The sequence below is a fragment of the Carassius carassius genome, chromosome 4 (genome assembly GCF_963082965.1).
Source record: "Carassius carassius chromosome 4, fCarCar2.1, whole genome shotgun sequence".
Lineage (NCBI taxonomy): Eukaryota > Metazoa > Chordata > Actinopteri > Cypriniformes > Cyprinidae > Carassius > Carassius carassius.
The window spans coordinates 37,845,830-37,870,100 of NC_081758.1; the positions used below are offsets into that span (position 1 = coordinate 37,845,830).

At 36.4% G+C, this 24,271-nt stretch overlaps 1 protein-coding gene across 1 annotated transcript; it reads left to right on the top strand.

Annotated features, from left to right (window-relative positions):
- The first annotated feature begins 675 nt into the window (after positions 1 to 675).
- On the top strand, positions 676 to 23,930 carry mxd1 (MAX dimerization protein 1). The gene is made up of 6 exons (XM_059548715.1): positions 676 to 767; positions 1,461 to 1,560; positions 12,867 to 12,896; positions 18,787 to 18,901; positions 19,571 to 19,730; positions 22,584 to 23,930. Exons 1-6 carry the CDS (start codon positions 701 to 703, stop codon positions 22,775 to 22,777), a joined length of 666 nt encoding a protein of 221 aa, XP_059404698.1. The 5' UTR covers positions 676 to 700; the 3' UTR covers positions 22,778 to 23,930.
- The last annotated feature ends 341 nt before the right edge of the window (positions 23,931 to 24,271 follow it).

Consider the following 24,271-nt stretch of genomic DNA (forward strand, 5'->3'; position numbering starts at 1 on the left):
ATTTGGTGAGCTGTACCGTCATCAGATCGATCTGACTGAGCTGTCAATCCAGTATTTTTCCTCTTTTTTTTTTAAGACTCAACGGTGGTCTCTAGTTAATAGCGTTTGCTGTCAGTATCCGAGCCTAAAATTGACCAAGTGCAGAACTAAAGCTCTTATCTGTTTGACAGCTCATCTATAAAAGTCTTTAGACCTTCCTGAGTGTCACCACTTACATGCTTTCAGGAAGAGTTGCCAGATTTTGCAAACCTGGAAGGTTTTCGTTGGTTCGTGTCGTGTTGTCCTCCCAGTTTTAACATTTGATCTCCAATATCTCTAAAATGAACAGGACTAGTTAATTTAGTATTTTTTTTTTTTTTTGGCAGCTGAGGGACATTTTTATTCGGTTATTATCATCCAGCTATTTGGAAACCAGCGTGTTTATTTGTTAGATTTTTTTACTCCATATTTTTGAGAGCCCTCACTACCATTTGTTTTACACGTTTCTGATTTTCTGAAATATCAACAAACCCCATATCTAAACATTTCCTTCGCTGTCTTATACAAAACATATATATATATATATATATAAATATATATTGTAAATTCGCCTGACTGAATTTTTTTTAATCGAAACGCTGGAAGAGGAAGAAGCGTGATTGAACGAAAGGCTGCAAGTTTTTTTTTTCCTCGTTTATTTTATCGGTGTTTATTGTCTAAAATGACGGCCATTGAGAAACTGCAGATGTTGATCGAAGCAGCTGAATATCTTGATCGAAGAGAAAGAGGTAAAGTGTCGGTTTACGATATTTACATTTGTAGTCAATATAAAATTTTATTCTGGCATGCAAATTAATCCTGACACTGTTGCTAGGGTGCTTGTCTGCTGTAAAGCTAATAGGGGCTTCGACCTATTTATTAGAGGTGAATAAATAATATGCAGACGTTTTTTTTTTTTTCCCCCGTTGTTATGACATTTGGGGAAGATCAAGACATGGAGAAGTGGCCACTTCAGATGTCTGAGACTGTGTGCTGGCCAGTCACCATACACTTGTCTTTTACAGGGGACACTAATGTGTTGTTAACGCTCTCTAGGGATAAAACCCAAGCTTATATAGCATATAAATAGTTTTAATGATTCTTGATGACATGTTTGTTTGCAAATGTGGAACTGAAATGCATTTATCAAGTACTGCCGTTGGTATAAAGTGGAGGGTTTCCTGGTGCATCCCCCCTCCCATCTATCTGTTGTGGTTCGGCTGGCTATTGGGTTTACTCTAGTTCAGATGACATCATTGACCCAAAAGCAAGACATCTGGCTAGAAATTGGTTAATTTTAACGTAATTTTAACCGCTTTTCTGCCAGGTTCTAAAAAAAAGGTCAATATTTCTAATCAATGGCTTTGATTATTTATTTATTTTAGGTAGCCAATGTGCTTGTGGTCTAATGAGCTTCTAAATGTCTCTGTTTGAATTTGCAGAAGCGGAGCACGGCTATGCCTCCATGTTACCCTTCACCAGCAACAAAGAGAGGGATGGCTTGAAACGAAAAATCAAAAACAAGAAAAATTGCAGCAGCAGGTACTTTCACCAGGTTTCTACGATAACTCAGACTCTTCTGAAGAAATTTTTAGCCTAGTCAATCCTGAATCAATTTTAGTGTTTTTATCCAAAGCAAATTTTAAAAATCTTTTATAGCATTTTAACTTGTTACTTGCCACAAAAATGGCAAACAATCTATGAACTTGTTCAAATAAATTTTTTTAAATTAATTGCTCTTTTATAGTATTTTAACTTGTTACTTGTCATGAAAACACCAACCAACTAACGAATCTACAATGTCTTGAAACAAAAAAATTAATAAGCAAGAAAAATTTGAGCAATAGGTACTTCCACCTACACTGTAAAAAAGAAAAGAAATATACGGTAAAATACCACCAGCTGTGGTTGCCAGAACTTCACCATAAAAAAATAGGGTAGCAGCATTTTAGGTTTTACAGACTTAAATTCACAATAAAAATAAAAGCATATTTCATTGACTGATGTAATGTTAATATACCAACCTAGCGAAGTACTAATATCAGGTTTGAACCATTGTAATACACTGATAACCAGCATTATTAACAGGTGGTGATGACAAAGTCACAAAATTATTCAAAGCTCATCACAAACAGCTTTACCACATGCTGGAGAGGGCAGTACTAATATACAAAAGTTGCACACAGTGTCATTCACACAAACAAAGAAAACCCCACAATACTGAAATAATGCATTTAAAATGAATTTAATAATATGTCAAATAAAACTCTAATGCGCACAACCAAGAAGAAGAAACCGTTATTTCAATGAAAAAACATAAAATGTGAAGTGTCATGTAGGGAATTCAGTTTTATCCCTGTAAATTATACAATGACACTTTATTTTTCACTTCTAAAAATTTTTAAATTTTAACAACATATTACTGTAAAAGTACATGTGATTATAGTTATTCACTGTATATAGTGTGGAAACTTACTGTTAACCAGTTATCTGGTTTTTTACTGTAGCATTTTAACAGTCTTTTACTGTTAAAATCACAACAATTGTATTAAAATGTAGTTTCAACAGAAACAGGAAGCAGTATTTTTAGGGATACAACAAAATGAAAATTCTTGGCCGAAGCCGAAACACTGGGTTGAATACCGAGCAATTTTGCCAATTTTTCTTCACCATTGCATAAATTAAATAGCCCGAATCTGCTCTAAAAACATTCACTTAACACTGAATTTTTTTAAACATTCTAGCAGACATTATATAGATTAAACACAATTTAACTTAATTTTAACTTAAATTAATAAGTTAGGAAAATAATATTTTTTGGCCGTCTCAACTAGTCTCTATAAAGCAGGCATGCTTTTTTAAATGTACAAATAAATGCAGCCTTGCAGAGCAGAAGATCCTTCTTTTAAAACATAAGAAAATATTACAGATCACTAATCGTCATCTGATCACTATGTGTGAATGCTATAATACATGTATTAATAGAGCTGTTGTAATTGTTTTATCGTTATTATTGTCTTTATTTTATTTTACAGAACAACAGTAAAATTACAATAATATCATTTATTAATGCTGATAGAGTTCTTGCTTTTTCTCAGCTTTTAATTTGGACAGAAACCCGCAGGAAGACTTCAGGGCTTCTTTTTGTTGTCAACACTAGATTTATAAATGATTCTCATTATGAATTTGGGAAGACGTATTGCATTGTCACATACCTTGTAAAAATTCATAAAAATGTTACTAAGCAATTGATGAACAACACCATTTCAGTGCAGATTTTCCTTGCGCTTTGGACTTTGAACCCTGGCGCCGTGAGGTCATGCAGCACTGTTTGAATACATGCAATTCATTTGTATATTAGAAAATACAACATTCTGAAGTTTATTTAACCGTTTAAGGGGATTTCGTGATTTCAGTCATCATACACTAACCAGCAACAACCACCCCATCCACTTTTCATTGAAGACATGCGATGCAGTGCTAAACAGTCTCTCTCTGTCGGTGCTTGTAATGATTTTTGCATCTTTCTCTGAAGTTTTTAAATGCGTCTTTTAAATGATTCCACACTGCCAAAATGTTTGTTGCATTAGTGCGTGCCTCTATTTGATCACACCACGCCATTGTTTGGTACAATTTATTCTGACTTTTTGCTTATTCGGCCAAACACTAAAGAGCTATTGTTGCAATTTTTGGCTTATAATAATAATAATTTCGGTTGCCAAACATTTGGTGCATCCCTAATATATATATTTTTTTTTTCAAGAAGAAATTGATCTTTTACAGGACTTTTTTTTTTCATGGGATCTTGTTACTTGCCATGAAAACCAACCAATATACAATAGTAGATTAGTGACTGCAGTAGCATCATGGCAGGTCTATTAGTGTGCACTCTGTGTACGGTGTGAATGGTCCATGTGTTTTTCTACCCTCCGAATCCCAATACGCCCTCTAACCAGGAACATCATCCGTGATTCACACATCACTTCAAAGAGACCATGTGTCCCGTGAGTGATTTCTGAATTATCAGACCTGCGCATATCTGCACCATGTGTGTGCGTGACACAAACACACCCACTGATTCATCCCCATGCAGAAGCAGTCAGGACACGCCATCCCACATTCAACATGGAGAGAGAGACGTACACTCACACGCTGATCGCTTCTTTCCCTGTGACTCTCACCACCCACGTTCCACACTCACAATTTACTCACTCACTACTCAACACCTCAGCTTTCATAAGCATCATCCGATTAGTACGCCTGGAACTGTCCGTCGCCTGTCAGTGGGTTAAATCATTTGCCTTAAATTGTTTTTTAAAGTAGAGCTGATTGTTAATATGTCTATTGTAAATTGCCTGTTTGCCACCTATTATTAGGCAATGTTGTTTTTTTATGTTCTTATTAGAAGTGAAACCATTCAAATGATTGTAAGTTTATCACATTATTATGGAGTCATCATCAAAAGACAGACCAACAGACATGGTCACAATTAATGTTTTGAAGTCTTTTTTCTAAATGCATATTATAGATATTATTTTGAACACCTCATCCATGCACGTTTCACAAGGTTTATAGATTATTGTTCAAAATCAATTGCCCTGTACAATGAATGGGATTTTTTTTACTGCTGGAACCAGACTCTATTTCTGTGGTGTTGCTTTCATTAGTCCCGTCCACAGTAAAATATCATTGATCCATAATAATGTTGCATATAAGTGAATATTAAACATCAAATATGATCTGATTGGCCATTGATGTGCCTGTTCAGAATATGGTGTTACTCTAAATCTGACTGGTCTGATAAAGGTAAGGAGGAATTTTGAGACGGATAGTTTATTCTTGCACTAAGGGGAGATATTTTAGCTGTAGCTGACATTGCTGTCATACTCTGCATATGATACTGATTCACAGCCATTTGGCCCCTCTTAAACAGGTCGGCATAGGATCATAAAAGCTGCTGCTTCTGAATCATGGAGAGGAACCATTTTGGGAGTATGAACTTGGATAAAAATCGAGTTATTGTGTGACCCAGCGTGCTGAAAAAGTCCCCAACGCTAATCTGTGTCTGGATGTTTGTGTAGCTTGTAACTGGATATTAAGGCCTAACAAGGGTTGCACTGGGTTTGTAGCTATTTATATACAGCCTTATGGTGTGTTCAGTGGAAGTTGTTGTTTAAATGTTGGTTTAGGTGATAAAGAAGTTGTGGGAGGTGTCTTTTTAATGTAACAGGCCTCTAGACATGAAATTACACAGCCATCAACTCTACTAGCAGAATCTTTGTTTATTATACAAGGTCATAGAATATTGCTTAGACAAAGACCGTAGGGTTAATAACATGGTCCAAAATGAACTCTACCCAGACGTCAAATGCTAGTTAAATAGTTTTCCAGTAAAACGATACAGTAAAGAACTTTCCCACTGAAAATACAGTAAAAACTGCAATATGGTGAAATAGTATTGCGATTCAAAATAACTAGGGGTGCAACGAATCTTAAGCCTGAGAAACACTGCACGATTTTCTTCTGTTTCAGAAGAAAGATTTGCATCATGAAATAGTCGTGGCAGTTTCTGTGATCGTAGTTCCTAATTGGTGATCTTATGTCGTACGACCAAAGATAGCATACAGTAATTTTCTGACAGTGTAAGAAATTCAGCATGATCATTGCAAAGTGCGTTTGCTGCTATGACCCATGTTTACTGACCAGCCAATAAAAATGCGACATAAAATCAACATGACACGGCGCTAAAACATAAAACTGCATAGCTCAAGCTCTTATCGCTTCCTCTTTCACCGATTAAGCTTTTTTCAGCACGCATACAAATTACAACTGCCAAAGTGTGATTCATCATGCTCTTTTTGTTTACCACTAGTGCATGCTGATGATGTTTTATTCTTCTATAGTCACGCCCATCGTAGACTACAAGTCAATAGGTTTTGTCATCATACAGTCTGCATACATGTCGTACCCAAGTTTATCAGATCCATGGCGCACAGTGTGATTTGCAGCGATCTTATAGGATTGCTAAAATCGTGCAGTGTGTAGAAGGCTGTAGATGATCCATGATCCATACATGTGACGTTGTATTCATCTATGCTTGTAATTTGTGTAATTGTTCTGGTTTTATTACTGACTTTTAGTTAAGTGGGTAGTTTTTGCTGTTGTATAGAAGTACTAGAAGTAAGCATTCAGTATGTTTTTTTTTTGCTAATCCGAAAAAATTATCCCATACGTTACTCAAAATCTGTAAAATGATCTGAACCATGAGTTTTGTGACTTAAAATTTACTAAATGTTTTACTTTTCTTTTTTAAATTTATTCCTGTAAAGACTGTAATGATTTTTTTTAACATTATTACTTCAGTCTTCTGTGTCACACGATCCTTTAGAAATTATTCGGATATTCTAATTTACTGCTTAAGAAACATTTCTTATTATTATAAATGTTGAAAACATTGTCATGCTGCTTAATATTTCTATGGAAACCATTATATTTTTTTCTCTGATGAATAGAAAGTTAAAAAGAACAGCCTTTATTTTAAAATAGAAAACATAAATGCCTTTACTGCTACTTTTAATAATTTTAATGCATCCTTCCACAATGAAATTATTCACCAAATAAAATCTTATGACCAGTTAGAAATTTATGTGGCCTGTTTTTTTTTTCCCTCAGTATACTTATCATTGATGGTGTTCGCTGAAGGGACTATTGCATATTCACCAGTGGTAGTTTTCTAAAACTATTAGTATCCAAGCTGTAGTTATGTTCCACTTTCATATCTTTGGCAAAGGAGATTAAACAAAATATGGTACCATGATGTGTTTCCCCTCCATTAACTCATTGTGTTTGGTCTGCATTAATCAGCAGCTACTATAGATAGGGCAGGATACCTTATTTCCTGTAAATGTTGCAGTAATTTGTTTGCATTTGCAATGCAGGTTAGAACACTTATTTTAAAAAGAGCAGGTGGTGGAAAGTAAGTGGGTGCAAAATGGCCTTGTATTAAACAAATCTTGCTATCTTGATCATAATCATGAGCATACCTAAAAAAGATCAAACCAGTCCTGCAAGAAGTTTTGATGCACCAAATACATGAAGAATCGCACATCAGAAAGCATCCGCACAGCCTCAGGATATTCCAGTAACCTACATTCACTACACCAACACTGGTGTTAATGCATCATGCATGAAACGTTTTTGCTCTAGAATGCAATCTGCATTTCTACACTGAATAAGCTCCTCACATCTCTCCAAATGACTCATTAGATGGCTTTCCCGTTTATTCAAACTGCTTGGAGATTGGAAAGTGATTCAGTTGCTTGAGCTTTCAGTCCATTTGAGCTTCTAAAAAGCAGGAATGCCATTTATGTACATGTTCGAATGTGTGTTTTTTAAGACCCGTTATTATATGTAGGTCAGGTGGATCTCCTATCTAGTAGATCTCCCTCGTAAACCTGCCTTTCCCTCCAGCTTTCCGTGGTTGCGTTTCCTGATGGATTGTGGGGGAAGGGTGGCAGTGTGTCCCTGATTTGTGTACGTGTGAGAGCGGTGGGCTGGTGCCTTCCTCTCCCCCTCCCCCTCTTCTCTTTTCCATCCAGGCTACCAGCGCAGCTCCAACACCCCATTACATATATGACAGCTCCTCCTACCTCTCACTTATATTCAGACCGTATGTGGGGTAATGCACATAGCAGCAGCCGTGGGTTGTCCGCTTGTTCCTGTATGAATGTTTGCACTGGTGCCATCTTTTAAGCCCTTCCTGTATTCACTTTGCAGTTCTAATGGTGTGGGAAACACAATGTTACGCCTTTGAGACATCACAGGGTGGACTGGATGTATATGCATCCAATCAGACCAGATATGTTTTGTAGGAAACTGCTTTGCCCTTTTATGTGTTGGAACAGGTGGTCTGGCAAGTGCAGTTGCAACGAGAGGAGTCGACTCTGAGTTACACAGTGATACGAGCTGTTATGTCACTGGTATCCGTCGATCCCCAGCGCCAACCCCCAAAATCCACCTCCTGAGCACCATGCCAGCCAAGCAGATCAGCTGATCTCTTTGCATGGCATTCTAATGTTAGGAAGCTTGTTTATAAGTTCATCAACTAGTCTCAAAATATATTTATAGCAATAATGGGCCATAGACAGGATAAATGCAGTATTATTTTAGTATTATGTATATACCATTGTAGTCTTTATTAATGTTTAGAATTGGCTTTTAATCCTATATTTTCCCTTTAATGCTGTTCATTTAAATTTTATTTGCATGCACTTTAATGCATGTTTACATTATGTTTTACTTGGATTTTGGAATGCAAGTGAAGTAGTCTATTATAAATAATAATTTGACATTCAAATACATTGCAAAACGTTTGATTTTGTGTAGAATGAGAGACCCAGCATTGGTTTCAGTTTCGCTTTAGCCTAAATGAATTTGTTTTGGCTTGTCGTTTATGTTGCTATAACTTCTTATAGGCTATTTTTATTATTGTTCTTTAAAAATAGGCTACTGTTAATTAAAAGGATTTGTTATGAAATAAAGAGGAACTAAAATAGCATAGCTATGTTTACAGTGTTTATTATAATATTGTAAACATTTCACGATGGCATTAAGCCTATTTCTGAGTGTAATAATTAAATGCGACTTATTAATAGGCTACGTGACTTATGTTTCTTTTTTTCTCTCTAAAAAGCACAATTCATTTATACGCATAGTTTAGCCTATTTTAACAATGCAGCAAACCTTTAAAAATATTTTGATAAATTACTGAAAATAAATAATGACTTTTTAAACCGTTTAACATTGTATTTAACAGTCAAAATTCTTAACGGTCGGTTACTGGTTAACATGAGCATCCCTATGTTGTATTGTACCATTGTTTCTAATGTTCAGCCGATAAAACATTAAAATATGTCTTTCCAAAGAACATTTTTTTCCTTAGATATGAAAATGTGATATAATGTAAGTACAACCTCTTGTATGGACTGTATGTCTATCCTTCACAGCTCTGTCAAATTAACTAAAGGTCATAAACGATAGCTTTGATGAGGTGTTGTCAAGTTTTCTTGTGTTCCTAAAAGGCAAGTTTAAAGGATTAGTTAACTTCCAGAAATTTTTTTTTACTGATGATTTACTCAACCCATGTCATACACAGGAGTACACAAACAAAGAGCTAATCACGAGTGACCTTTCCAGATTAATTAAGTAATGTGTAAATTTGCAGACGTGCATGTTGGAGCTACTGCAAGATGTACCTATGTGGTTAAAAAGTATATAGATGTTAAGTATATAGATTTGGGATTGTGTAGATACCTTTAAAGATGCATTGAAACTGTAATTTGACCTTCATCCCAATTGGCCACCATTGAAGTCCATTATTGTGAAAAATCCTGTAATGTTTTCCTCAAAAACCTTAATTTCTTTGCGACTGAAAACAGAAAGACATAAACATCTTTGGTTACATAGGGGTGAGTAAATAATCAGGAATTTTTTACTCTGGAAGTGAACTACTCCTTTAAAGGGGTACGGAGATTTTGAGATGCTGACTTGAGAAGAGGGTTATTTTTAGAGTGAGGGTTACTGCAGAAGGGGTCATGAGGTCAGTTTGAAGGATGGATGAATGTGAGGAAGATGACACGATCCTTCCAAGCTTCCCTTTCAAGTCCCAGTACTCTTTACAGTGTCTTCCATTTGCTCTGTTCTTCATTCTGACCCATTCTCTAGTGCTCATCATGTATTCTCTTTTTTTTTGGGGGGGGGGGGGGGTACACTTGTTCACACTTGTGCAAATCCACCTTATATACCGTTCCAGTCCACTGATTTGAATGCACAAGAGTGTTGAGTTACTGTCATGTAGAAATACTGCCTTCACATTTCCTGGATTTTACTTTTTACTATTGAAATTACAATTTCGCCACCTTATATTTTCGGGCTAGTTTGATGTGACATGTGGCCAAGTATGGTGACCCATACTCGGAGTTAGTGCTTTGCATTTATCCCATCCAAAGTGCGCACACACACCTGGAGCAGTGGGAGTTCGGTGCATTGCTCAAGGACATGGTATGAGCCTCGAACCCACAACCTTTGGGTTACGAGTCCGACTCTCTAACCATTAGGCGAATAATAAATTGTTAGCAATCAAAATTCTCCAGTCAGTATTCACATTTTCAACAGAAAACATCCTCCCGTTGGTTATAACTTTGTGGTGGTGTTTTTGTGTGCTGAATATGATAATTGTGTCATGACTTGAAGGCAGTAAAAGCAAGACATTGGACTCTTTCTACTGAGGTCTTGTTTTCCCTCAGCTTTTCTCTTGCCCTCTTGCTTTTTCTTTCACTCCGCTGTTGATCTTGAAATGGCCTCTCCGAAGTGAGCCTTCATTCACATGGTGTGTGAGGACTCTACCCCCCACCGCCGTCTTGTGTCTTAGGCTTGTGTTTCTAGTTACTGTTGCTAAGCAGGGCCAAGGGCCTCTATATATTTTGTGAACGTAGCGAGAGAGAGACACACAGAGAGGACAGGGTACATTTGCAATCAGCAATTAGCATTTTGGGAACTCCTGCATCCACTAAACAAGCCCATGGGCGCTTAAAATCCCTCTGCCATTTTGGAGTTTGTTCTTGTACATCCTTTACACCACACACACACACACACACACACACAGGGACACCAGTTCGCCTTTGTTTTGAACATTCAAATCAGCAGTGAGCACAGGACAGTCTCTGTGTGCCTTTCAATCCAGAACAAGGAGGTCATGTTGGAGCTGTAGCCGGTTCATTAGTTCAGGGGGTTTGAAATGTTTAGATGCCAATATATATAGATATAATATATAGATATTACATGCATGCATGTAAAATATTAAGTATGGTATGAATTTTTCTCCAAAATTTAGAAATTGGCTTCTGAATGGTCATTTATTTAAATAATGTTAAGAAATAGTAAATTGTGAAATATTATTTGTAAAATATTTGCTTTTTGGTATTTGACAATGACACTTAAATATGTGTTTTGATTATATAGCTATATACTTAAATATTGTATTTTTAATAATAAATTATTACTTAAAAATATTTTTCATATTTTTTAACTAATTTAGTTAATTGGGATCTAATTTAATTTTGGGATCAGATCTGTATTTTTATAATAATTTCATTCTTTTATTTAGATAGGATATTGTAATAATATTTCACTATATTACAGTTTTTACTATATTTTTGGGGCAAATAATGCAGACTTGATAAGTGACTTATAAGTTTTTTTGGCATGTTTTTTTTTTTTTAGTTCGTTGGTTTAAAACTAGTGCTGTCAGTAGAATTAAATGGTTGCAATTAATTGACTGATTTCTGGCCAGTTTTTAGAAAACCAAATGAAATAAGATAAATGTGAAATGTATTGCTATTTAGTTGCTAAGGTGTTCTGAGTGCATTCTAAGCATGTTGCTAAAGTGGTTCCTGGGCTGTTTTCATTTCCACTCTCACTTCTTTTATAAAATAAAGACTGAATGTAAAGACTAGATTTAAAAAATTTTCCATCGTAAATGTAAACTATGATGCTTGGGTGTTGTGGGTATGGCTGCTCAATTATGGCAAAAATCATAATCACGATTATTTTGGTCAATATTGTCATCACGATTATTTAATACAATTATGATGGAGCCATATGACCAAAACTTTATACGAGTGATTTATTTAAAATATAGTGATAAATACCAGATATCTGTTTCCTGTAAATAAGGTTGCTATGACATCTACATTGCAGAGGCCAGCGGAATTTCAAATAAACAAAAAAAAGTCCTCAAAATTATTGAAAATAATTAAACTCTCAGTAATAAAAACAAAGACAAATACAGCAGAATATAAAGATACAAATGAAACAAACTATGCTTTAATGTTTTTTTTTTACGCAAGTATCAAGCAGTATGATTATTTCATTTATTCACTATACTGTTTAATGTCTTATTTCAGTTTTAGGCTATATCTCTTCCTGAGGAGCACAGCGAGTTCTCTTTCACGCTTTAAAAAAAAAAAAAACTTCAATAAATCAAGCACGTCCCATTTTGCAAATGTCACGTTACATGATTTTATTGATTGGCATGGGAAATTGGGCTTTTATGCATGAACGAAATCGCAGCACTGCAAAATGGGGCGCAATAATAGTTTTATCTTGATTATTGTATTTTCATAATCGGAATCGAATCGTTTTTTTGATTAATTGCACAGCCCTAGCTGTGGGTGTCTGCCAGGGTATTTCAGCATGGTCCACATCAAAAGATCCTCTTGCATCTGTTTTATCATCCACCAAGTAAAAATCACAAGCCTGATCACTTAAAAAATAATTAAAAACACCTCTCCTTAATAAACTGCATGATTTGAGGAATCATTCATGTCTGTAGCATTAAGTAAAGTTTAATATTTAAACTTAAATTTAAGCAATAGGGTTAGGATACTACTGATGCAACATCATTAAAGGTATAGTCATTTTGTCATTTTGTAGGTTTCAGGACCTACTACTTTCTATAGTATATACAAAAATACTATGGAAGTCAATGGGATCTGAAAGTCAGCATTTTAAAGAATATCTGTCTTCTGTGTTCAATAGAAGAAAAAAATGCATACATGTTCGGAGTGGCATGAGGGTAAATAAATAATGTCATTAATGACTTCACCTTTAGTGTGCATTCCTCTAACTTAAATAGTAAATCGGAGATGATGGATTTGATTCCCAAGGAATTCCCAATCTAATACATATTGCTTTGGATAAAAGCATCTGCCAAATGCATAAATGTTAGTGTAGATAAAAAAAGAAGCAGCACAATGATTCCTAACATCTCTGCCTTTTTGTCTCTGCAGGTCTACACACAACGAGATGGAGAAGAACAGGTATGTCCATATATAACCTTCATGGCATCGTCAGAGTCATTAGTTCTTATCTGTAAGCTTGCAGGATTGTACCTCATTACAACCTTACTGATTAGATTAAGATTAAACTTCTGTAATTGAAAGCTAAACAACCAGGGAATGTGACCAAATGGTTAGTTTGAGTCTTTTTGGAGCCTTTTCTTTTCATGTGTGTCCACTAGCCCCCAGATAATGCTTAGAGATGAGTATTAAGGTCAGTCCGTCGGATGATGTATCCATTCAGCTTTGACCTAGAGGTAAACCTTCAATTAATGGGTGACCTGAAATTTCGAACAGGAAAGATCTCACTAATGAACCAGGCTTAATGTCTCTGTCATCAGCGCTCAATGGTTTGGGTAACACGCACACTGAGCTCAGCTTGCCGAAGGTGCTGAATAATACATGCTGTCAGGCTTAGCACTGTGGCTGGACTTCGACTTTTAAACTCCTAACAATGCATTCAGCTTAAGTCGCACTGCACTCCCATTCGTGCTTGGCAAAGTGTGTCTCATTCTGTATACATCAGACCAAACATGTGCAAAGCTCTGAGGTCACAGTGCTCCGGACAACTGATCCACTGTTCATTTCTAAAGAGTGGCTTTCATCTACTGTTTAGAAAAAAATCCAGCCATAGAAGGAAAGCGAGACTCCCCATGTCTCTGCTTTTGTTTCAAAATGGAGTCCAGGGCTGATATTCATAAAGCTACTTGAGTGGGAGTGCATTTGTGATGCAGATTTGAATAAATGGGCAACATGTCTGATGTGAGACCAGCACAGCTGTGTAGTAATGATTCATGTGGTCGTGAACCTCTTTGGATCAAAAAAATATAACAAGTGTAGTACTATGGCTTAGAAGGTAGTGCTTGTGTGGACAATGTGAGTATGAATCTGATTCATTCTCGATCCCATTACTAGTCTTTCTCCTTTACCTGGTAGATATTTTTTTTTTTATCTTATATTCTTTTGTGTACATTTTATATTTATATAATTTAGGTGTGAATTAATTACTATGAATTTAGTTGTCACTTGTCATTAGTCATTGCATCAAAGACAGTTTATGATGTTGTAAATAAGCTGAACTGTATGTTTTGTTGAAATATGGTCTCTACGAGCAAGGAGTAACTAGCTATGAATATTTGTGGACTGGTTATGTTTTAACAATCAGTTACATCATTGTTCAACTTTTAAGCTGAATTATTGGTTAGCAGATCTACACTACCAAAAAAGTTTGCGATCAGATCTGTATTTTTATAATAATTACATTCTTTTATTTAGAAAGGATATTGTAATAATATTTCACTATATTACAGTTTTTACTATATTTTTTGGGCAAATAATGCAGACTTGATAAGTGACTTAAAAAAAAAAAAATACACTTCCATAAAATCTAACCAACCGATACCTGACTAAAATATCTCAATACTACTACTACTGAATCAATACCATGACAAAAACGTAAAACAACAGGAAAAGTAACTGAATAAGCTAAAATGATAAGAGAGCATGCGTTGTGGGACATATGACTATTATGTTATTACTATGTCAAATGTTTTTTTGTTTTTTTTTTAACAAAAAAGTAGGGCAGTTTTGTTTGCACCTGGCTCAGAGTTTAGCGCTGTGACATTTAAGTAAAACAGCTGTTGTGGAAGTTAAAATCTCACCTGAAATTCCCCTCAGAAATCCATCTTTTGGGGTGAATCAGTGTCATGTAAACAGTGACACACCTGTATCAGTTGAAACTGTCCCAGTGACCTCAATGTCTCACATGCCATGCATTTTCACCCTGCACTAGTTATGGGCCACATGTCATACACACTCACCCAGCGAAAGGCTGTTTTCTTATATAGTTGAATAAAGAAGTGAAGTCTGCACACTGAAAACTACTGCTCCAGAGGAATTTAATTAAGCTCTTATATAGATACTTTATCAGCTGCTGTGTTCGTTCTGTCAATAGCACACACACACCATCTCAATCAGAGCTACAGGTTAGGTGTGCCAGCGAGGCGAGGTTTGTTCTCAAGTTGGACTTTTTTTTTTCATACCCTTGGCCTGTTTGTATTGAGAGAGGTTTAAGATGTGTAACCTGAGCTCCAGGTCACCACACATACACATGGCGTGTACAGTTCTCCAGTGGGGTTAAGACAATTACTTAGAGGTCAGATGTCAAAGGATGGTGATCTATGCTAATAGTCATATGGCTCAAATAAAGAGAGGGTGACCTGTTTAAAGGATCATGGATCAACAGTGTCCTACAGAACTGGGGTGGTCTTTTTTTGTAGAGAGACATGGCATGTCGGGACTCCTGACTGGGAATAAGCTTTTCCATATAAAATTACCATTCTAAAGTTTGGGGTCAGTGTCATTTTTTGAATGTTTTGAAACGCCATCTCTTTGCTCACCAAGGCTGCATTTATTTGATTAACCAGAATGAGAGTCCAAACGGCTAATAAAATAAATCACAATAATCAAGCAAAAAAGCAATCCACACCACTCCAGTCCATCAGTTAACATCTTGTGAAGCAAAAAGCTCTGTGTTTGTAAGAAACAAATCCATCAAGACATTTTAACTTTAAACCATTGCTTCCAGCTAAAATATGTGTCTTGTATTCATAATTTTGCTTTCTCCAGTGAAAATTCATCTCATCGGAATGAGGAGAGAAATATGCATAGACCAAGAACATTTTATAAGCAAAAACCGTTCTAAACAAATAATGTTGCTGGATTTTGATGTGTGAGGACAACAGGGGATGAAATTTTTCACCTGGGGAACTGTAATTATGGATTAAGAACTGGTATTTTGGCCTGAAGTAATGGTTTAAAGTTAAAACACTATGATAGATTTGTTTCTTACAAACAGCTTTTCGCTTCACACGATCAACTGGAATCATGTGAGGCACTTGTGGATTATTATGATGTTTTTATCGGCTGAATGGACTCTCATTCTGACGGCACCCATTCACTGCAAAGCATCCATTGGTGAGCTAATGATATACAGTAATGCTGAATTTACTGACATCTTCATTTTGGATGGCTTGAAGATGAGTAAATCTTAAGCAAATTTTTAGATTTGGCTGAACTATTCCATTAATGAATAGAAAGTTCAAAAGAACAGTATTTATTTGTAATAGAAATCTTTTTTTAACATTTTAAATATTCCCTTTTGATCAATTTAATGCATCCTTGCTTTAAAAGAAATCTTACCGACTCTAAACTTTCGAACAAAAGTGCATGAGGAGAGAAGGCGGAAGAGAAAGTGAAACAAATCTGAGCGCACTGTGACCCTGTGACAGCAGCACTCATTTTGTGTAAATGTTGGACAACACACGCAGTCTGTATTTGCTTAACAAACACAAGGCCACTTAGGTTATGTCACCACTTTGGTGGCGGATTCTGAAGTTATGTAATAGTATTCCTGACCTTCAGACTCTATATGAAAGCGACGAGCAGCGGTGCAAACATTACCCTTTGTCTGGGTGTGTTCTGCAGTGAATGTTTGTGTGTACGTGTCTCACTGGAGAGGCAGATGTACACAAAACCTGTTCTTTAGCAGTAAGGTATTGCTCTCTATTACCCTGTGTTTGCTTATTCACTTTAATGATTTGCTTTAAACTAGCCTTGAACTGCAGCAGCAACATTCACACGAAAAAAACACAATTGGCCTCAATGTTATTTTAATGCAATTGTGCATTTCCTTATTTCCTTGTGTGTGTGTGTATATATAATGCCTGTGTATATAAAACCCAAGAACTATAAATCGGTTTTTAACATTCATTTTTCAAACGGTTTCTTTTTAAGATAATATTAATTTCTAGTAAATTAAAATATATGGTTAGTACATTATTTGAAATATTATTAAAATCATAATTTTTTATTACATTACCGTTATATTACTATCAAAAACATTATTTTTGTTCATTCTAGCTGTTTTAGTGTGTATTCTAATACATCTGGAGTTATTGTTATTTGTAAGTTATGAATATTCTTTCTACAAGGTTGGAATGGTATTTTAGTTTAGTCTTCACAGCAGTTCTGTGTTTATGATCTCCCAATTTGCATGATCTGTCTAACATTTGCATGTAGCAAAATGACTCCTTTCATTTAACATCCTCTTGTTATATTCTTTATATATAAATTAATAAATGCTTAAACTATAGTGGCTTACAAAGAGCTGCCCCCAGCCAACACGTACACACTTATCTGTTGGCAGAACACGCATTGCTAACACACAGACGTTCATACGCAGCCACTGAGAAGCAGCAGTAAAATAGTTGGGTTGTGACCCACGCCTCCGTACAAATACAGCAGCAAAGCAAAGCAGTCTGCAGTTTCTGTCAGGTTGCGTAACAGGTCATGTGGCTGCTGGCACCTATCATCACCACACCCCAGCAGCGGTGAATCCCGCTGGCACGCACAAGAAGCAGAGGAAGCTAGAGTAGCGTTTGGAGGATCAACTTAATGATCCTTATTTGAATAAAGTTTATTTGTTCCATTCATACCATTAGATGTTAATAACAGAATGATAATGTCTTGATGTATTTTACAGTTTTTTTACTACATTCATGGGCTTTGTTTTAATTGGCATGCTTCGCATTTCATATTATTAAAAAATTGTTTATCCAAAAATCATTTTAGGTCCAAATCTCATGAGTTTTCCTTCTGTGTAATAGAAAAGGATCATATTTGAAGAATTAGCTTGTTTTCCACCTTGCAATTATAAAGAGCTTTAAAGCTTCAAAAACGTCAAACAGGCACATTGAAAGTATTATAAATTACTGGATATGACTCATGCACTACACTCCAAGTCTTTTGAATTCTTAATACACCTTTATGTGAGGAACAAACTGAAATGTGTTAAATGGGTCATATGACGTTGCTAAAAAAGTTACCAAAAATCATCGTTCTGAAAAGCGAGGTGTGCTCTGATTGGCCAGCTAACCTGTGCGTTGTGATCGGATGAATACCTTAAGCATGTGACGGAATTGTTACGCCCGTTACCATACTGTGATGCTGTTTCCAGGAGCGACGAGACAAAAACATTAAAACCCATTATCAACGAGGCATTTGTTGCACCCACTGGGGGCATAATTACTGATTATAATGACTTATACTGTCTTTTTACGTGTTGCGTTGCATCATGCTGCATAAACATAAAACCATGTCTGCATTTGTGATTGGAGAAATGACAAACAACAAGCGCTACCCTACACTGCGAAAAACTCACGTCTGAATCATCATTGACAAATCCTTTAAATATGAAAACATACATACAGGCTGTGAGTCAGAACAGACGGCATTGTAGGCTACTCTCCCAGGTTCAGGAGACAGTCCTCCATAAAATGCGTTTCACACATCTGAATATTTGGGTTGGACTGTTCTAGAACAGCGTTGTAAATACAATTTAACCACTGATTTCTAGTTGTGTCCTCTTTTGGAAGACCTAACCAAGCTTCGCTTTCACAACGAAACACACAACATCTCTACAACCTGGCGGCAGCAAGAATCAAAGTCACGCCTTCTTTCTTTGTGTGAACATTTGGGCGGTGTTATGCAAATCTTCCCACACAGTGACGTAGACGTGGGGGCGTGTTTAAACAAGGCGTTTTAGGAGGGTGCGGATGAGTGTTAACTTTTAAATAGAATATCTATTAGAGTTTGAGCCTTTAGACTTGCAACTTTAGGGATCTTATCTATTCACGAACAGTTTGTAACACTCCAAAGAGTCATATGACCCCTTTAATTTTGCACATCATAGTCAGAATTCTCCTTGTTTTTATGATTCATGTTGTCTCTACTGCTTATTGAAAGTGGTGTTGTAGGTGAATTGTTTTATGACTCACACTCTGGCTTTCTTTTCCTCATGTCACCAACTCAGGAGGGCACATTTACGACTGTGTTTGGAACGCTTGAAATCCCTCGTGCCCTTAGGACCAGACTCAAACAGGCACACAACCCTCAGCCTACTTATGAGGGCTAAGGAACACATCAAGGTATGTGCCAACAGCCCATTGGTGGGTAATATTGTTTGGTGGCATGAAAACATTAGAGGATTCTCAGAAGACCAAAATGCCGTGATCTGATATTAAAGCAGTAAGTCACACGAGGCAGTTTCTGTGATTTTACCACGGTTAAGTTTTGTTATGTTAGGCAAGACACAGAAGTGCTTAAAAACTCCTGTCAGCCTAAACCCCCAGTGCTTAAATAAAAAATAAATAATAATCACAATAATCAATTTTTATGGTTCATAAAGGAGAAGTTTTTTAGGAACCGGATGCATACAGTGCTGCTCAAAAGTTTTGGGTTAAAGTTTTTTTTTTTTTTTAATGAAATTTCTTATCCTCACCAAGACTGCATTTATTTAATCAAAAAAAAGTAACAACAGTAGTATTGTGAATTATTATTTAAAAGTAAAATAACTTTTGTTGCAATATATTTTAAAATGTAATCTCATTGTGTTGCTTAATATTTTGTGAAAACAATGATTTTTTTTTCAAGATTTTTAAACAGAGTTCAAATTAACAACATTATTTTGAAATTTATTGTAGCATTATAAATGTGTTTGCCCCTTCTGATCAAAAAGATTGTAGATTGGTGCAGATTGAAGAAGAAGCACTTATGCATTTTCTAATAAGACTTTGAACATGTCTGTGTCTTTGCAGAGGTTGGAGGATAGCGAGAGAAAGGCCCAGCACACTATAGACCAGCTGCAAAGAGAGCAAAGGCACCTGCGCAGACGCCTGGAGCAGCTGGGTGTGGAGCGCACACGCATGGACAGCATGGGCTCCACCATCTCTTCAGACAAATCTGACTCCGACCAAGGTATATAAGTGTTATATAAAAGTCTTAGAAACATCTAAAAGTAACAGATAACACACGGTATAGCATGTGTGCTCCATGGAAGTAAAACAGGTAATGTGTGTTTCAGACTGAAGACAGTTCCCACATTTCTCTCCTGACAAAAACATATTTGTCATGGAGCCAGATACATACATTAATTAATGGGTTTTAGTATCTTAATGGTTAGCAATTTGGGCTGGTAAACATTTTTAATCCCAGATTAGCCTATTAATTTGATTTGTGAATCTCTAGTTTGGACCATAGATTAAATTCAAGTGTGAAAACAGCCTTTAAAATACTTCTAGATGTAGATAACACTACCATATTCTACCTAGAAGATGTGGATTACCTGAACTTGATTAAAAAAGTAGCAATTGCAAATCATAACTTGCCATAATCGAGTTTCATACACAATGGTAATTCAAAAATAAATAATCATCACAGATGCATAAGGAATAAAAAAAGAACCAAACCTAGACTAATAAATGTAACAATAAAAAGTACAAAATAAAAATATTTAAATGTTCTGAAAATAAATGAGAAGAATTCATCAAATAAGAGTAGAGTGCAGTTAGTATAGAGTGCAATTCGTAAGAAGCAGCACAGTGCTTATTCAGGAAATGCACTGCTAAACAATGTAAATGAAAGTAAGTGCAAGCTAAATGTAAAATATTAGTTTTAATAACAAAGCAAACACAAATGCTGATGGGAATATTGGCGACAGATCACTAGACAGGAAGTTAAACAAATGTGGATGGATGTGAACTTAAAGTAAGAGAACAAACAGGGGAACTAAACTGTTTGCTTTTGCAACATTTAGAAACCTGTACTGCTCATTTAATAAACACATTAAACAGAAACGTGATAGTCCTTTATTTTAATCATTTAAATAGTTAACCAACTAACTTGTTCTGCATTAAGCTAACTTGCATATTATTGCTCTCTTGTTGAATTTGATGGTTTCCATTGTCCTCATTTGTAAGTCGCTTTGGATAAATGACTAAATGTAACTGTAACTTAAAATGACACAAAACACTTCTCTGGACTTGTTTTTATGCATTTATATCACATTGGTATACGTGCATTTTTAAACTTGAAAACAACAAGGTCAAATATGTAAGATCCATTTGTGAGGCTTCTTAGAACTCCTTTAAAATACCAAGAAGCCCTTGCTTCCAATGTTTTTTTTTTTATGTAAATGCTTCTACCTAGAACTGATTGTCATTTACAGAACTGTACACTGCCATGATTCAGGTTCACTTGTAGACACACAGTGGAGGTTTGATGATCATACAGGAAGTCTGCATGCTTTTTCCCAGAACTGAGACAAATAGTTGTCTTGAGGAGTTTATTTTGTATATGCTGTGGCCTGTCCTAAAAACAGATGGCACGTAGACAGACTGTAGCATGCAGCACCATGATGAATGCTAACACCTAAATTGGAATGTTGCCATGGAGATAATGGGCCAGATTGACTAAACATAGCACTCTTCAAAATGCACATGAAAATGGTATAACCTTAATAAAAATCGACTGAAAACAAGTTTTTAAATGAAATTACAGCTCGCACCATGCTGTTTCCACACAATTATAAATTCTGTGCATGTGAATACATTTTTTTTAAATATTAAAGAAAAAAATGCAACATAAAGCTGGATGACTGTACTATGCGTGTGTAACAAAAGACAAGGATCATCCAGGACAGTTTGACGGATGATGTTTAATATAGATGATAGGCAAGCGGAATGACACATCAGAACAAAAGTAGCTTTCTCTCTTTATAATCAAGAAAGCTGACTGTTGATGGCTTTATTGATTCGAACGTGATCAGTCTTGTTTGTCATGTCGCACCACTTGCTTGCAGTGTATACACACTGTCAGACATCTGTGTTAACATCATTCATCAAACCTTTGTAGTTTCCGTGGTTTGCAAATGTCTTGTTTTTACCTTTACATCTAGTCTAGAGCTACATAACAATTATTGTGATAATTGATAATTTCTTGATTAACTGAATAAAAATAACATTTTCTGTATTTTATAAAAAATAATTATCTAATCTTTAAATTATTTTTAAAAAATGGTTGTTTATTATTCAAGTGTAAATAATATAGAAGTTTATTATTGTTTGATATTAAAGTGGAAATAATATAAAATATAAATATATTAGAAACTGTTAATATAAAATGGTCTTCTACTATGATTTCAACACCTTTTGTTTTCCACAAATAATTGTATTTTTTTCACTGTAGTATGGTGATGTCACTGATAGCACTTTCCTGTGCACGGTGCATAGACACTTACGATTAATGAAATTTGTTGATTAATCTAATAAATCATTTTTTTTTATAGTTTTTCATAATTTTTCAGTTTTGAGATGCACTGCAGACATAGGAAGGATAAAGAGGGAATATCTGCCAAACAATCCTATGAACATAATATACACCCTTTTAGAATACAATAAAATCATATAAAATGTTAAAATAAAAATGTTAAAAAATGGTATTTTTCCACTATTATATAATAACGTCACTACAATTGATAAAGAAATCTGTAAATAACTTTCATTATCAATGATTATCCATGCTGTCAGTGTTGTTGCTGCCCTACTTTAGCTGTTTGGCAGATACTTTTTTCCCCCAATGTGATTTACTTTGCATTCACAATATACCATCATATTAGGGCTGTTAATTAAAATATCTAATCACGGTTAATCATAATTTTACACAGTTTTTATCCTTTTTGGTTTTCACTTTGATGCTCTACAGACAGGAATGATGAAGAGGAAATATCCACCAAATAACCCTAACATTTTTTTCCTTGTGTTTGCTTTACAGAAGAGGTGGATGTTGATGTGGAAGGAACAGACTATCTGTTGGGAGATCTGGAATGGAGCACCAGCAGCGTAAGTGACTCGGACGAGCAGGGAAGCTTGCGCAGTAGCTGCAGCGATGAAGGCTATTCCAGTGCCAGTCTCCGTCGCCTCGCCAACCCTCAGGAGAAGAGCCCAGCGCTGGGCTGCAGTCTATAAGAGCACAGATCACCCCGGGTTCCACAGCCACTCATCTCCCACCACTTCAACCTGTACCTCCAATCACCTTCGGCAAGGTCCTCCTCTAATACTTGAATAGTGTTGTCTCCTTTGTGACCGAATCGGTCTTTCTCTTGCTCTGACAAATCCAGTCAAGAGGAGGAAGCACGAAGAAAGTATTGGACTTTGGATGTGCCGTCCACCAACCAGCCCTCATATATGCAGCACTAACTTGGAGAAAAGGCCAACCAAGGCTCCGCCCTCTCAAGGCTGACCTTCTTCACCAATCCCCTCAGATCTTCCCATCCATTTGCCTTCACTCCCATCCCACCATCCTGGAGAGAGGCACTCGATTTGGGACATTCCCATTCCCGGAAGACCCTCATAAGAACCTTAAAGACCTCACAGCCAGATGAAGAATGTGTACCATACCACACCCACTGCCTAGTCACTCTTGCACTCTGGGACAATCGCACCCAGGCTGTCTTATGCAGCCCTTTATGTTCCTTCAATCAAAACTGTACCGTCCAGACACAGGGCTGGGTCACCTGACCAGTTAGCTAACCTACCAGAGCATGGTGTTTTGCACTTAGATGACGACGTCCGTAGGAGTGGCCTTTTTACACTCGTCCCAAGCCAGTTTTGCCTCATCCTGCGTAATAACCTTGGACGGATTTGGGAAGCTGCGAGATCAGAGCAAAAGGGCTACTTCTACCATATGGGCAAAAATCACTTTGTGTCAAAAGATGTGCTGTCATGTTGTTTCGTTATCTAAAACGTCTCTCCGAAGGGACTGCAGCTACTTTAGTGATGTATCAGGCATAGTGTGTTAGGTAGTCTTAAAAAATATGTACCTGCACTGTCTAATACCCGCACTCCCGCGTGGGCAGAGATTACTGACGTGTTGTTGTCCTTTTTTTTGTTTTTTACCCAGCAAGCACTCATAATACTCATGCTGTGCAAAATCATCAGTGCGGTAGCAATACACCCCTCAACTGGACTCACAGGTGGATTCCTGACATCCCAAGCAAGAGAACATCTCTATCCGTTGCCCTGTTTTTTTTTCTGCAACTGCCGCTTTGAATTTTACTACTACTACATCCGTGGGGCGAAACGATTGAAGCGTTTGCAGCATGAGATTCTTCAAGGGTTTTTGTGGGTTGGGTTTATGAAACAGGGTGGGAAGGTTTGTGACTTCTGGATCTCAGGTATCTCTTCCTCTCTCTCTAAGGACAGTGGCGAATTTGGTGTGTGTGCGATGCATTTTCTCCATGTTTGTCTGTTTTCCTTTCTCTCGACTGTTCAGCCCCAAGGGCGATTCTAGAAGCACATTCCATGGTAGAGCAGAGGTTTGTGTCATTGCTTGGACTGCAGACGCTGACACGAAGGTCTGAGGCTTCAGATTACCTATTGTATGAGCGACAGACCTCTGCTCCTGCGCCATCAGGCTCATTGTAAGAGAGTGTGTGTGTGTGTGTGTGTGTGTGTGTGTGT

What these genes read in the sequence shown, in the direction of transcription:
- mxd1 (XM_059548715.1), top strand. Translation starts at nt 701, where the DNA reads ATGACGGCCATTGAGAAACTGCAGATGTTGATCGAAGCAGCTGAATAT. An exon ending in AAGAAAAATTGCAGCAGCAG is followed by an intron (nt 1,561 to 12,866) that starts GTACTTTCACCA and finishes TTGTCTCTGCAG; the next exon opens with GTCTACACACAACGAGATGG. An exon ending in AACGAGATGGAGAAGAACAG is followed by an intron (nt 12,897 to 18,786) that starts GTATGTCCATAT and finishes TCACCAACTCAG; the next exon opens with GAGGGCACATTTACGACTGT.